The 14,696-nt window shown below is 59.2% G+C and overlaps 5 protein-coding genes across 5 annotated transcripts; 2 read left to right on the top strand and 3 right to left on the bottom strand.

The window, feature by feature from the left end:
- Window positions 1-750: 750 nt before the first annotated feature.
- On the top strand, window positions 751-3,828 carry BXZ73DRAFT_106191 (FabD/lysophospholipase-like protein; the record flags this gene model as incomplete). The annotated part of the gene is made up of 18 exons (XM_048016540.1): window positions 751-757; window positions 811-834; window positions 897-1,232; window positions 1,285-1,377; window positions 1,439-1,587; window positions 1,648-1,656; window positions 1,712-1,910; window positions 1,967-2,140; window positions 2,191-2,252; window positions 2,309-2,337; window positions 2,390-2,423; window positions 2,476-2,601; window positions 2,655-2,741; window positions 2,795-2,804; window positions 2,853-2,893; window positions 2,989-3,241; window positions 3,370-3,614; window positions 3,688-3,828. 18 exons carry the CDS (start codon window positions 751-753, stop codon window positions 3,826-3,828), a joined length of 2,019 nt encoding a protein of 672 aa, XP_047872974.1.
- Window positions 3,829-6,451: 2,623 nt separating this feature from the next.
- BXZ73DRAFT_92620 (heterokaryon incompatibility protein-domain-containing protein) lies at window positions 6,452-7,311 on the bottom strand (the record flags this gene model as incomplete). The annotated part of the gene is made up of 2 exons (XM_048026424.1): window positions 6,452-6,500; window positions 6,572-7,311. The coding sequence occupies 2 exons, from the start codon at window positions 7,309-7,311 to the stop codon at window positions 6,452-6,454; spliced, it is 789 nt and encodes a 262-aa protein (XP_047872973.1).
- A 1,341-nt stretch (window positions 7,312-8,652) lies between these two features.
- On the top strand, window positions 8,653-11,153 carry BXZ73DRAFT_54292 (uncharacterized protein; the record flags this gene model as incomplete). Its single annotated transcript, XM_048021146.1, has 3 exons — window positions 8,653-10,090; window positions 10,141-10,331; window positions 10,386-11,153. The coding sequence occupies 3 exons, from the start codon at window positions 8,653-8,655 to the stop codon at window positions 11,151-11,153; spliced, it is 2,397 nt and encodes a 798-aa protein (XP_047872972.1).
- A 510-nt stretch (window positions 11,154-11,663) lies between these two features.
- Window positions 11,664-12,603, bottom strand: BXZ73DRAFT_92619 (Redoxin; the record flags this gene model as incomplete). Its single annotated transcript, XM_048026423.1, has 5 exons — window positions 11,664-11,723; window positions 11,783-11,920; window positions 12,073-12,219; window positions 12,271-12,341; window positions 12,507-12,603. The coding sequence occupies 5 exons, from the start codon at window positions 12,601-12,603 to the stop codon at window positions 11,664-11,666; spliced, it is 513 nt and encodes a 170-aa protein (XP_047872971.1).
- Window positions 12,604-13,170: 567 nt separating this feature from the next.
- BXZ73DRAFT_54364 (Pex19-domain-containing protein) lies at window positions 13,171-14,465 on the bottom strand (the record flags this gene model as incomplete). The annotated part of the gene is made up of 5 exons (XM_048021153.1): window positions 13,171-13,281; window positions 13,452-13,619; window positions 13,670-13,849; window positions 13,902-14,350; window positions 14,411-14,465. 5 exons carry the CDS (start codon window positions 14,463-14,465, stop codon window positions 13,171-13,173), a joined length of 963 nt encoding a protein of 320 aa, XP_047872970.1.
- Between the last annotated feature and the right edge of the window lie 231 nt (window positions 14,466-14,696).

Raw genomic sequence — 14,696 nt, 5'->3', positions numbered from 1 at the left:
GCGTTTTCCCCACCTCCATGTGCGTGATGACGAGCGGCACGCTCGAGTTAAGTCGGTGTTGTGCCACTCTTGGTGATGTTTCAGGTTTCAGGCTTGGACTGCGTGGAGTCCGTGAAGGAAGGGGTCAGAGGTAGCGGAGGTTGGTTCGTGGCATGCTGTACAATGCTGCGTTTCTGCAGTCACTCCTTCGTATATGGTTTCGCTGTCACTCTCGCTCGCCCCGCATATGTTGGGCGCCAACCAAATAGTCACCGGGCCATGGGTTCGCCGGACGATGACGTCTCGCGCGACGTTCGAACCAGGGAGTTGGCGCCTGCAGTTTTCCCCCTGCCACCATATGCTTGCCCGTCGCCCGCTCGCCCTTTTGCAGCACAGCGTGGCCGAGATCAACAGCTGCTCTTAGATGCTCATATTTCTCCAGCGTCACTGCTCTCGCCGCCAGCTGGCTTCTGTCGAGTTTAATTTTCGTAGAAACTTATCCCTTTGGCCATTAGGTCGGTTTTCACGGCAGACAACATCAGATTCTACCGGGCTTGGACCACTTCAACAGAGTTCGAGTAAGTTGTCTCTGTTTCTTGTGCTGCAAGCTTCAAATAACGCGTCTTTCACAGGAATTCATCCTTGGGTAATATTTGGGACAGCCTGCGCCATATTCGGTGCACCTGTGTGGTACCATGCGCTGCGGACGCGCAGAGCGGAGCTCAATGAAAGGGGTATCAACGCACCCCAGCGCTGTCTTTCCCGCGACTCATGCAATGTGCGTATATTGCCTCAACACTGCGTCCACAGCTCATCCAATCCGCCCTGTAGACGGCCTCTTCTACACAGGACACGGTGGGAGCGTATGAGTCTCTGAGTATTCTCACACTAACCATGAATTTTTGTCCATCAGACAGATAGAAAGGTGATCTCCGTGTCGCCCCCCTGGTCCAACACCCTCACGGTCTGGGCCCTCCAGGAGCGCTTCTCCGCCCTCCTCCTCGAGTTCGGCCACGGCCCGGGGTCGCTCTTCGACCAGATCATCAACCAGCCACCGGATATCGCGGTCCACCCGGAAGTAGATTGGGATGCCGAAGTTCGGCTCGGAGAAGACTTGTGCATCGCTGAGCGCGCGTTCCTTGGGGAGCGTAAGCGCAAGATGCGGGTAGCATTCGCCAGCCTCATGGGCGTTCCTGAGAGCGAGGTGGACGAACGTGATCTACCTATCGTCGCCATCGCTGGTTCCGGGGGAGGTATGACTGGAATATTTCCTATCTGTGGTTTACCATGCTTATCATCCGCCAGGATTCCGAGCGTGTCTCAACACTCTTGGCTCTCTGAAAGCTGCTCAGTCCACCGGGATCTTCGACTGTGTCACTTACACAGCTGGAGTGTCTGGTAAGCTGTGGTTCTTGGACAACTCAGACGTGTTATATACTCACCAGTGCTTACCATCCAGGCAGTTGCTGGGCACTGGGCATCCTATATTCGGGTGTCGCTGGTTCTCACTCGCCAGTGGATGCTGCAGCTCACGCGAAGGATCGGCTGAAGACCAGCTATCTCGACATGAACACGCTCGACAATTTGATCAATGCACCCACGAATAGCGTAAGCAACCTATACCGCTGACGTTGTAGACACATGCTTACACTGAAGTTGGGCCCCTAGTACCTTCTGGTATATCGCTTCCCCATGCATCGTTGGAGCGCATCATAGCTGATAATTTCCATAGGAAGGGATTTTACGAAAGACCGCAGGAGTGAAGAGCATGGTGTCGCTGGTCGACCTCTATGGGACACTTATCTCTTCCAGGCTATACGTACCGTCGGAACTCGACCGCCTCGATCCTCGTCATCTCTCCATGCACTTCTTCCGTCACCATATAGACGACGGAACCTTGCCCCTTCCCATCTTCAGTGCTATCCAACATGGTGAAGTCTTTCGTCACCATGAAGTCGCTTGCTCATTTTTATAGCGTGATATACAGTGACTCCACCGGAGAAAGCTGCTGCGCTGTATGAAGTGGAAGGCAAGCAGGCTGTGACTCTCAGTCCCCGGAAATCGAAGGCTCTCGGCGAAGAACACGACCGGCTCGCGCAGACCGTCCGCTGGCTGTGGTACGAGTTCACTCCATACGAGGTTGGATGTGATGAGATCGGAGGTGAGGCTTTACTTCGTCGGTGCAGTGGTATACTAATGAGTCGCCCTTAGCTTGGATACCATCTTGGGCACTTGGACGATCATTCATGAATGGCAAGAGTCTAGAGCGATCGGTACGCCCAAACGTTTCAACTACTATTCATAAAGCTCACGGAACCTTCCGCTACAGCCAGAGCTAAGCTTCTCAATCCTCACTGGGTACGGGAATGCTGCTCGTTGGGTACCGTCATAGCTGACTCGCAGAGCGCAGGATATTCGGCTCGGCGTTCTGCGCCTCGCTGAAGGTGAGCCTTCATCGATCCTGGCATTACAAGCGAGTTGACGATATTGCTTCAGCACTACTTCCGCGAAGTTGAGCCGATGCTCCACGTGTTACCAGTACAGCTGTACACATGGCTGAAAGACGTCGTCACCGAGAACGAACAAGACCTGGGTCTCATCCATCCGGTCTTGCCGAACCAGGTGAAAACGCTACTGCCTCTGTTTTCTGCAACCACTTATTGTACTCTTCTAAGCTTCCGAACTTCCTGAAGGGTCTCGTTGGTCAGCTTAGATTCGATAGCCCGCCGTACATCACTGAGCAAGATACTCTAAGCTTCATGGTAAGTACCGTTTGGTACTGTACTTTGTATATTCGCTCACCTTCCGTTGTCAGGACGCTGGAGGTAAGCACTATGAAACATAAATCAGCCGTCTGCTCAGTGACGTGGCAGCTGAACTCAACATACCCTACTACCCCTTCTTGCGCCGTAATGTCGACTGCATCATCGCCCTCGACGCAAGCGCCGATTCCCACGCAAGTCCCCCTTCTCAGCCCCGTCGTCTCTTTGCTCACGTACACCATACCAGGACCTCTGGTTCACTCGCGCGGAAGAACTCGCTATCAAGCGCGGCCTGACGACGTGGCCCCGCGGTGCGACGTGGCCGTCCCGCGTGGTTGCGGCCGACGGCTCCAAGCCCAGCCCCGGTGTTCCCCAGTACGAAGCCTCCTCTGCCGCAGAGGCAAACCGCAAGCTCGCCGAAACGCAAGAATCCGCGCTCGCGAAGCAGACGGAGAAGCACGGCACGACCGCCTCTGAGGAGATGCACGACATGCCCTCCGGTACGTCCATTCCCTCCCTTTTCCCCCTGCCCCCACCGCGCGCGTCCAATCATCTGACTCCTCCTCCTCCTCCTCCTCCTCCTCCTTAATCGATATCCTTGGCGCTCTCTGGCCGACACCCCGGACAGACGACCGCCCGCCGTGCGAGGTCTGGATCGGGTCCTCAAAGGCGCCTGACGACGACGGCGCGCGCTCGGCGCGGCTCGACGAGCTCGACGAGGCCGCACTGCTCGCGCGCGACGGGATCGCGGTCGTCTACGTCCCGCTCGCGCCGAACGCGGCGCGCGTGCCCGGCTTCGACCCCGCCGCGGTCTCGACGTGGGCGCGCGAGGTGGGCGAGGCGGAGAGCCAGGCGCTGCTCGACGTCGCTGAAGTGCGTCCCTTCGTGTTGCTCTGCGTGCTTGCCAGCACGGGGACGATGGAGAGCTGACCCGCGATTCGTGTAGGCGAACTTCGAGGAGAGCCGCGAGAAGATCGTGCGGCTCCTGCGTGCGGTGTGGATGCGGAAACGGATGGCGCGGCGCCGAGCGGAGTGGGAGGCGCAGTTGGGGAAGCTGCGGGAACGGTTGGGTACGCATATGCAGTAGAGCACTCAAGTGTGTAGAGCATAGCGCAGAGCTATTGATGCGACACAAGATATTTCGAGGGGCAAAATCTAGGTGCATGTCATATTAATAGGTAACCAGAGAACACCGAAGATAAAGTGGTAGGAAGGCATGATGTACAAGACAGCAATAGTCCGAAGCAAAACAACGAAGGAGCAAGCCGCCGACCCCGAAACCGACCCATCGCAGTTACTACGAGACGCATTCAACGTCTCCGTACTCCGACGGGACCGCATACAGTGGTTGTAGACGCGGAGATCAAGCTGTGCCGATTAGTGAGTGAGTTATCAACGTGGATTCAAAGTAGGATAAGTAATAGCTCACTGGACACCGATGAACTGGAGGCGCAGATGTCATAGCTTGGACGATAGTTCCCGTATCCTTTCCAGCGCTTTCCTGAACCGCGAACGTGGCTTGTGAGTGCTATTGGGAGACAATGGCAATGACAATGGGTCGTCGAAGTCGAAATTGAACGACCGTGTAGGAGCCAAATGAGGAGGCAAATCTGGCATAAAGCGCTCAGGAGACGGTATGGGCCTGGGTATCATGGGAGACACCGCCGGGAGGATGGGTGTCGGCACCAAGACTATTGAACTCGACGAAGGGGTGTCGAGTGGTATTCTAGGCCGCCTGCGACCGTTCGCCTCCAGAGGTTTCGGAAGAACAGGGATCCCGCCGCTTGCGCTTGGAGGCGGCTGGGGGTCCAAACCTGGCCATAATTCCACCTCGACCTTCACCGGGTATGCGTCGACTACGTTAACAACACTGCGCCGTCTTCGACTGTCCCACACCTCTGGAATTTCGATTTCCTCTGGCCGGCGGGGAAAGATGGGGAGGGGAGGGACTGGGAGGGGAGGGATTGGGAGAGGAGGGACTGGGCGGGGTGCGACCGGGCGAGGTGCGAGTGCGAGGGGAGCGACTGGGCGAGGATGGCGTTCGGGCGACACAGGACCATCCCGAGCCTTGATCGCGACGACGCGCAGGCGGACGGAAACGTTGTGGATCGTGCTCGTGAAGACGCGGCAGTGCGCCCATCCGGGACGACGATCGCTGTCCAAGGAGCACCTATAGTCCCACTCTACAACGTGGTTGAGGGGACACGTCGCCTCATGCCCGGTGCGTGCATGAGTCGCGGCTGCATGGAGCGGCTCTCCGCAGGAGTCTCTGGCCCCTCCCAACGAGTCTGAGATCTCGGCCGCGAACCAGAGTCCCCCGCGAGCCCCGCACGAGCCTACGTGAACGCGTAGGATGAGGGAGGCCATGAGGCCGTCGGTTCTCCAGGGAATGAATCCCAGTTCTCGGGAACCGTTGGGAAAGGTGGGCTGCAGCGGATCCCTGGCCGGTTTGGGCTTGAAGTCAGTGGGCCTGAGTGACCGTTGAAAATCGATGCTAACCGTCCCCGTGTCTTCAAGAAGGGGACGCTGAGTAGGTACAGGGAATGGAGGGATAGCTTCAGTCTCCCAGGACCAGGGGAAGGAGGGTTCGAGCCCGAGAATCCAAGGAGTTCCCGTTTGGTGATCAGAGCCGCAGTCAACAAGACGTAAACTGAGCGCCATCCCCAATAGACTGAATGTCCGACAATACGTCCAGGAGAAAGGGGAGTCCTCGTCGTTGAGTGGGGATGGGGATGTGGAAGTGGATGAGATGGGAGGGGTTCGCTCCAGGTCCCAGGCTCCAACGTGGACGTGGTCGCAAACGGAGAGCAAGGGAGATTTGTGGGTGTGTTCTGCGGTGAGAACTGCGTAAGCATCTCTTTGAACGTTTGCAAGTTCGACGGAGAGCCATAGTCCGCCGGGGACACAGTGACCTGCGAGGACACGCAGCTCTAGCTGATGGCCGGGATGGAAGAAAATGAAAGTTTGCTCGGATGCGAATGGTTTTTCAAGCCGCAGAGGCTCGCTAGGATCCGCAGGATAGGCGAGGTGAAACCCTTTTTCCCTCAGCGATGTAAGGGTCCAGTCGAGAACGACGATGAGGGGTGTGCTTGACTCCGAAGGGGCGAACCGGGAACCCAAGGAGATATCCTGGTCCTGAAACGTCGGCTGAATGATGGATACGACTGCCCACTGATATGTTGGGGGTTGTCGCGTCTCCGGAGATGCGCCAAGCCAAGCGTGAGAGGTAGGATTTTCGGGGTCGATGCGCACGTAGCGCACGAAACCTATGTTTTCGAATGTCGCACCGATCCTATACTGTATGGAACCCCGAGCTCGGAACAGCACAAGCCCGGCGATCACCAGCCGCGCTCCTTCATACATCTGGCAGGCAAGCAAGGCAACGAAATGTTCTCCGTCTTCACGCTCGGACAAGTTGGATGGGCAGTGAAGTGGAAACAGTGGGACGTGTGCGCGAACGCCGTGGCTGGTTAATGTGAGCTCAGGGACCACGAGCGCAGCTCCCTACATATATGACATCGGTGAGTGCAGGTCTTGTGCAACGTAGATGATACACTTGACTCACTACGGATGATGAAATTTTATGTTCCTGGAACGTGTCGAGCACAGAGGTGAACTCGTGATGGGAAAGAGACCGCGGCGTAATGTGAACGCTGGTGGATGCGAACGAAGCTGCAGAAGGCGCTAGGATGTAAAGGCTATGTTCGCCTTCACTTCGCGTGGTGTCGTTCGGGGTGGAAGGTGAGATGGTCTTGATACCTGTAGACAGCGAAGCGGGAGATGACAACGCCGACTCGACTTCAAGTGGAGGCGCGAGAGCGGAGAGGGACGCTGAGGAGCCCCAGGTGAAGAGCGTCTGGTCAGGTGATGTTCTCATGATCTCCTCCTGCAGTCGGCGGAAAGCGCGTGGTCCTTCGCCGTAGATGGTCGGCATGTTGATGTCGAAGATACCCATGAGGCAGTACGCAGCGTCCTCCTCGACACGTGTGGTGACGCGGGAAGACGCCCAGGACATGCGCTTCGCGACAGAGATGGAGGAGAGGGGTGCATGAAACCGGAGGACCTTGATGTCGATGAGGGTGATCTCCTGGAGGAGGGTGGCGAAGAACTCTTTCGTGCCGAGCATGGTCCAGTTGCTGGAGAAGAAGACGAGGTTCTTGGGCGCTATGAGCTCCTGTAGCGTCCAACCGCGCGTGAACCAAACGCTGAGCCTGAATTTGGAGCCGGCCGCGGCTGGGTTCGCTCTGGCCGGGACATCGAAGAGGTAGGCGAAGCAAATATCAGCGCCGGCGTACCACTTGTACATGGAGTTGATGGCCTCGGAGAGCTCGACGCTGTTCGTCTTGTCAATGCAGCACGTATCGATCCAGACCCACTCGAGACCTCGAATCCTCGCATGTCGACAGCATTCAGTGATTTTCGAGGCAATACTTCGATCTCCCCGGGATCTTGAGACGACAAACTGGAAGTCTTGCTCTTCTGATTGCCAGACGTGGGACAAGATAGCGTATCGAGACGGAGGCTTGTCGAACTTGCGAAGGGAGTGGTGCTCTGTATCGATGAGCCACATCTTGCGAGGTATGTCAGCACTGGTACTATTCAAGCTCGCAGATGAGATACCCACGATTCACAGAAACTTGAGGGTTGCACAGCGCAGATGCGAGCTCGAATGGCGATGAGCCTTGGAAGCGGCGACTCGGCGTGATAGTGGGAGGAAGGCCGGCGATCCTGAGGCCGGAGAGTCTAGCAAGGGCGATGAGCGTTAACGCATGATAAGCCTCGTGTCCATGTCCGTGCATGCTGTCCAAGAATTGTCACTGGTGACGCGCGCCAGGAAAAGTCCTCCAGAAAGAACGGAACTTTAAACATGATGTTTGTTGGATGTCGGTGGCGGCTCGCGCCGGACGAGGTCGGACGAGGGGTCACGAAGGGATAGATACAGCGCGCTTGGTCTCCATGGGCACCGGGAGGCGAGTACAGACGGACGCATGGGAGAACACCTCCGTCGATGGAGGCGGGAAGGACAAACGCGCGTGAGGCGAGTGCGGAACGGCGGCTCGGCGCGGCTACCCGCATGATGACTAAGCACAGGCACTAACGACGGCGAGCTTGCTACCTACATATTGATATGTGCGCGGGCATTGTCCAACAATGTTTTATTACATCATTTGACGTCTTGCGTGTGCGTCCAAACAGACGTACTGACTAGTAGCTCGGAGGGTGGCAGTTCATACAAATTACGCCGAGACCTGGTCACGGCACGACCCGGGCCGGAATGGTAGGCGCCTGTACCCGCGCCACAATGCTGGCACTTGGTTGACTTTTGGTCTGTAGGTCCCAGGCCGGACCACCACCTGGGCGCACGCTGCCATTTCTCGCGTGCTCTATCACACGTTGACTCGACCATCGACGCCCAATCATCGGTGATTGACGAGATTGCTCGACCTGAAGTCGTGAGTGCGAGGCTCTCTCTTTCCCCCCACCTTCTCCCCACCCTCGCGCCACTCGTGCTCATGAGCTCCTCCCACTCAGAGACCCATCCGACGCTTCGACGATCTCAATCGGACATCTGCCTTACCTCCGTAGTTAACGCCAGTCGCAGAAACAGCGGCGTCGGCGCCACCGAACAAGGGGCATCTGGCAAGCTCTCATCGGCGTATGCTCAAGGCACCAACAGCGTCTTTGACACCCGCCCGCCTCGCGAGAAACGGCGGTCGGAGATGCTCGACCGTAGGCAGGACTGCACCAAGACGGTGGCTATCGAACAGTTCTACGACCTCAAACCCGCGCTGCTTGTTCATAGAAAGACACGTGAACAAGGATTGGACAGCATCGTCCCCAAGTTCTGGGCTCGGCTCAACGCAGTCAAATGGAACGGTGGCACGTGCAGCGAGAACGAGCTCACTAAAGCATGGGTACGTCGCCTGGCCTGTTTTCCGGTCTACCTGGTGGCTCATCCAGGCTCTGTCTCAAGAGGGAGCTCGACGAGGAGCATAAACTCTGCCCCAATCACACGTTCCGCCTTTCTGAGAACAAGCCTGACAAGGGCGAAATGACGAGGGCAAAAATCGACGGCGGCTTCTTTCACGACGAAGATGCGCCGTTCATCGTCTCTGATGTCCCCAATTGGCGCTTTTCGCGCTTCCTCGTCGAGTTCAAGCACGGAGGGAATGCACTCGACCCCTTCCATCAAGGGCCAAGAACAAGAGACGATGCAGACGCGCGCACCCAAGTCCGTGGCCAGCTTTACGCATACGCGGACTGTCTCCTCAACGCCCAGCATCGCACCCATGTTTTCATGCTCTTCGTCAATGGACCTGAGTTCCGCCTCTTGCACTGGGACAAGTCCGGCCTCATGGTCAGCCACGCGTACTCGTACGTCAAGACTGAGGACGACACCAGACGCCTTCTCTCCCTCCTTGCCGACCTGTCGGCACTGGAGCCCCAAGCTGCCGGCCTTGACCCCAGCGCGCACCGCCTCTCCCTGGGATCATGCGGATGGAAGTGCATGGACTGGGTCGCCGAAGATCGGGAAACCGATATTGACGAGCTTTGCGTCACCGAGGTCTACAACACCTCCGAGATCCCTGCAGACTTCACCGAGGCGGTCGGCGACTGTCCGCACTTCACCAAGGGCGGAGCATACTCGGACCCAGAAGCGGACATGGTTGGCGAGGCGAAGGACGTGTGGTCGGCCCCGCGGCGCACCTTCAAGTACATCCGCACGTTGTTCAAACAGTCCCTCACGGAAAACGCGCCGCGGTACGCGCTCGTCATCGCCGGCAAGTTCTATCTCGTCTGCGACCCCATGGCTCGCACGCACGGACCGTTCGGACGGGGCACGCGCGGGTGGCCCGCGCTCGAGTGGCACACACAGCGCCTGGTCTTCGTCAAGGACGCGTGGCAGCCCCACTACGACGGCGTCGAGCCTGAACATGTCACCCTCAAGAAGCTCAACGAGGTCAAGGTCGAGGGCGTCGCCACGCTGATCGCCGCGGAGGCGTACGCTGGGCAAGTCACGTACTTGTCTTCGGTCGCGGGCGTCACATCTCCTGGACGGAACACCCCCCTCAGCGGTGGCAAATCCGCGGTGGCAGTTGACCGGAACACCCCTCACGAGTTCGCCCCTCCTTCTTCCCAATTCGACCCCCAAAACCCCGTCGATCCCACGTCTGGTTCAGGGTCCGGTGCCGCCGCCGGCCCTGCAGATGGAGCACCAGTGTCCCAGGGCCTCGCGGGAGTACGGCACCTCCGACACGTCCGCATGGTGGTTGCTGAGATATGCCTTCCGTTGAGGAAGTTCCCTCGTGGACTCGATCTCATTTTGATCATCCTCGACGCTATTAACGGTGAGTTTTCTGAATAGCTCGACGTGGCGATGAAGCTTACGATGCTGCAGCGCATCAGCAAGCGTTCAACTCGGAGCACCAGCTGCTCCACCGGGACGTCAGCGTCGGAAACATCCTCATCCTGCCTCGGTTCGAGGACAACGGTGACGGGACGTCGCAGATTGTGTGGCGTGGGATCCTGGCGGACTGGGAGATGGCGAAGAGCGTGCTTGTGACCATCGCTACGCAGCCAATGCGGACGGTGAGCGCAAACTCCCCCGGCCTGCATCACGTCGTTGTGGCTGACATTACACAGGGGACGTGGGCGTTCATGTCCATCCTGTGCCAAATGGACAAGACCAGGGCCATCGATGTGGACGACGAACTCGAGTCGTTCTTGCACGTCTTGATCTTCATGGCCGTTGTGTACATGGCCAGCGACTGGGAGCCCCACGTCGTCGACGGGTTTGTACCGAGCTACTTCTATCTCGGCCAACAGACCAAGAGCGGCCAGACGTGCAGCGCCGTGCGCGACAAGTGCATCCGACAAGGCACTGTCACGACTGGCCCCGACCAGCTCAAGCTCTACCAAGTCGATCACGCCGGAAAGGAAGGCCCCGTGCACCCTTTGAACGACGTCCTCTCCAAACTCCTCGGACTGTTCCGCGCCCGCTTGCTCGTCCACGAGCATAATTTGCGCGCCCTGGCGCCATCCCCACCGACCCCTGAGGCCGACGCTGGACCAAAGCCGGCCATTCCAACCAGCGTCCTGGCGCGTCTCAAGAACCGACGCCCCCACGACGTTCTCCTCCCGTCAGCACCGCGAGCGCCATCGGCACGGGACCTCGAGACCCTAAAGGGGGAGGCGGAGTTGCTCAAGAGCCACGACGTGTTCATCTCGATCCTGGAGACGGCTGCAGACCAGCACGCCTGGCCCGAACGAGACAGGTACAGCGACGTCGGGGTGTCGTTGCAGCAGCCGGCTGCGGAGGAGGACCGGCAGGCGCAGGATGGGGCACAGGTTTTGCAGGGAGAACCGGAGGTTGGTACTCGGCGCGCCACTCGGTCGACTAGTGGGATGTAGGATACCAGCTAGATGTGTCGCTCGAGCACACTCTCTGCCCGTGACTCATTATGTAGGCCAAACTTGGAAGTTGGATTGATTTGAGCAGACAACGCAGGGCGCGCGCGTGGGACGCACAGTTGGACTTTTTAGTCTTGAAGGCGTTGATGGCTGCGCAGTTTGTTTGTCTCCTGTTCAGCGCCCCGGAGGTACTAGCCCTATGGTACTAGGCGTTACGTACACTGGGGTAGCTATCGAGAAGCTGGCCCCGTGGAGCCGGGATAGAGCCAGAGGGACCTAGCCTTCATGCAGTCGGATGCCCGCGGTGGACACGAGGGGGCCGCGCGTCGCACTCTGTTCCTCAAACACGAAGGGTGGGCCACAGCGATCCGTCCGTCTATGTTCATAGTCATACACGTATATCTCTACTGCCGTGTTGTGTGTACATCAAGCGAAGATATGCCTTCGATCAGCAGAGCCTCCATCGCTCCCGCGGCACTACAACCGCGACGCATTGGCGTCCTGGCCGAGTCAGAGGGCAGCGAGGACGGCGTCCGCGCCGGAGACGGACACCTCGCGCGCGGGCTCGACCTGCGACGGAGGGGCGGGTCAGCATTGGGCGTGTAGGCAGATGAGACGGGGGGACGTACGCCGATGTAGGTGACCTTGAGGTCGTCGATGATGATCGCGTAGCGCTTGGTGCGCGTGCCGAAGTCGAGCGCGGAGAGGTCCTGGGAGAGGCCCATTTCGGTCGACCACTTCGCGTTCGGGTCGGAGAGCGCGACCATCTGCGGGTGCGGGGTGAGTGCGCGGCTCGTGGACGGTGGCAAAGGAGGGTGCAGGGGAGCACGAAAGAGACCCCGCGTCTCCCGCCACGTAGGATGGGGTGGGACGTGCAGCGAGAGGAGACGGCGAGGGAGGACGGGGAGGACGGGCGTACCTTTTCCTTGAGGCCGAGGAAGCGCGCCCAGCCGCTCATGACGAACGCGTCGTTGGCGGCGACGACGGCGACGACGTCGGCGCCCTTCGCCTTGAACTCATCGATCTTCTGGAGGTACGGCGGGAGGTGGTTCGCGTGGCAGGTGGGCTGGGGTGCGCGATCAGCGCGATCGGGCGCAGAGGGAGTGTGGGGACGCACCGTGAACGCGCCAGGGACGGCGACGAGGACGACCTTCTTGCCCTTCCACTCGTCGGTGTTCATCTTCGTCGCTGCGTACGCGCATACCGACGTGGGCACGTATCCGACACCATGCGCACACGTGGGGGAGAGCGCGAGGTGGTGGGAGACAGCGAGAGAATGAGAGGTCAAAAGGGGGTTGAAGAGAGCAGGTTAGATCGGGGCTATCGATGAACAAATACGAGCAGGGTACGCACGGAGACCGCACGCGGAGTGGTCATCGAGCTCGGGGGTGTAGGCGATGTAGGTGAAGGTGCCGGAGGGGATGGTGTCGCCGACGTTGATGGAGGCCATTGCGTTGGTCGAGTAGAGGCGTGAGGGGGAGATGGGAGAGAAGGGGGGAGAGCGGATCGATGCAGAGGGCCCGCGCTCTCCGGCCGCGACTTTATACCCACCCTCGCGCGGGCGCACGCTGCAGGCAACGGTCACATGACGGGGGGCAGCAGTGGTTAGTAACCTGCTCGGTCGGAATACGGACGAAGCTCTCGGCGTGCGAGTGAGAAGAGCGTGCTTGAAGAGGGGCAGCGGGCGCGCCAGAGAGCAGGAGCTGAGCATGTCGACCGACGGGGGCACGGCCGCGTAGGTCGTCGCGCGCGTACGACGGCCACAGGCGCCCGCCGTTCTCGTCCGCGCGGATCGCTCACGTGCAACTGTTCTGTATTGCTAACGCACATCCGCACATGTCGGAGCAAGCACCGCAACAAACGCTAGCTCTGCTTCTTCGCAGCGTCTGAAGGCGAGCTTACGGTGCCTGCAATGAGCAGCACACTAATCGCACGTCCCCGATATCCTCCAGAATCCACGCTGCCACGGCCCACGGCGCTGGAGCGATGATAAACATCCCGTAACCGTCCATTGCCCTCATCCAATCGTACACCCGTCTGGCACCCTTGGTAGGCCATCCGCGCCGAGATCGAAGCCGGGTGGCAACGGGCCCATGATCTCCGACGGTGGAGAGCCAAACTCCTGCATCTGTGGATCGCGGGTGAGATGACAGAGTATCGGAGTACAACAGGAACACGCAGAGATGATCCGCAGCAAAGTCCTCTTATCTCAACCATGACGCGACCAGATGTCGCTCTGGCGCAAGATGTCCGCAGAGGCCGGGACGGCGGTGCGGAGGAATGTGGACGTAGACGCACCTCCTGCATCAACTCGACAATCTTGAGCCCCTTCTCTGCATCTTCGTCCGAATAGCTCGCATCTTCGAACGTCCCGACAATCTGCCCGACCACTTTATACTGCGACTCGTACCGTGTCTTGTCTTCTGCGCTCATCGTCGACTCGTGCTCCTTGATGTAACCAGGGAACTGCGCGAGCGTAAGATGCGCGCAACATGCTGCGAGGGGGAGCTGCGTACCTTGTCGTGTAGTTCTTTTAGAGGCTCGTACAAAATCTCCTTGCTCATCAGCTGCGACATCATCTGCTCCAGCATGCCCTTCAGGTCTTCTTCCGACTCCTCTCCGCCGAGGTCTCCGCCTAAGCGCGCGAACAAATCCTCCAAGCCGCCGTCGCCGCCCTGGGACGCAGCCTCGTCCGCCTGTGCGGTAATATCAGTGTGTCACTCGCGTGCAAGCGAACGTCACACGCACCTTCCGGTCGCTCTCCTTCATCTTCTCCATCGCCTTTCGGATGTTGTCCTGGAACGACTCCGTGCTCCCCGACCCCGCGCCCGCCGTGCTTGTCGATGCTGTCCCCGCGCCTCCCCGCAGGTCCTCAGGGTCAAGCGAGCCGTTCATGCTCTCGACCAACATAGCCTCCCATGCAGCCTTGAACGCCCGCTCGCGCTCTGCGTCCCCGTCGCCGGCAGCAGGGACGCCGCCGAGCCCGGCGCCGGACGCGACGTCCTTGAAGAGCTCCTCCATGCCCTTCGTGAGCTCGCGCGCAAAGTCGTCGTCGAGCCCATCGAGCGCGCCCGCGGGCGGAGCCACTGACGCGCTTGCTGTTGGCGCGGACGAGGATGAGGACGGCTGCGCGGCCGGGGGCGACGTCGCCGAAGGGGGTGGGGGCCTTGGGGGAGCGGTGAATTGCTCGAGGACGTCTGGTCGTGTGCGTGCGCGCTGAGAAGAGGTGGGCATATAGGGAGGTTCGAACGGCGTACCATCAAGGTCATCTAGGTCCTCGTCCTCCACTGTTGCCCTTCGTGCGTCTTCCATCTGGACTTGAAGCAGATTTCTGGGGCAGGCGGTGCGCTTGTGAGTCCCTCCGCTGGCGAGTCGAGAGGAGGATGAAGACGGAGGAAGAAAAGAACGCGTCCGCCACCATACCCCGCATGTTTGAGGTTGGCTCATGCGCGGCATGCCAGTCTCCGATGCACGTGATTTTGGGCTCAATGGCGCTTTTGCATGCATTCTCTTTTTAATTCCTCCCATGGACAATGGTGAGTT

This window comes from Epithele typhae (assembly GCF_022376455.1).
Source record: "Epithele typhae strain CBS 203.58 chromosome Unknown BXZ73scaffold_78, whole genome shotgun sequence".
In the NCBI taxonomy this organism is placed as follows: domain Eukaryota; kingdom Fungi; phylum Basidiomycota; class Agaricomycetes; order Polyporales; family Epitheliaceae; genus Epithele; species Epithele typhae.
Note: the sequence above shows the minus strand (reverse complement) of the source record. Positions and strands in the feature narration are given on the sequence as shown.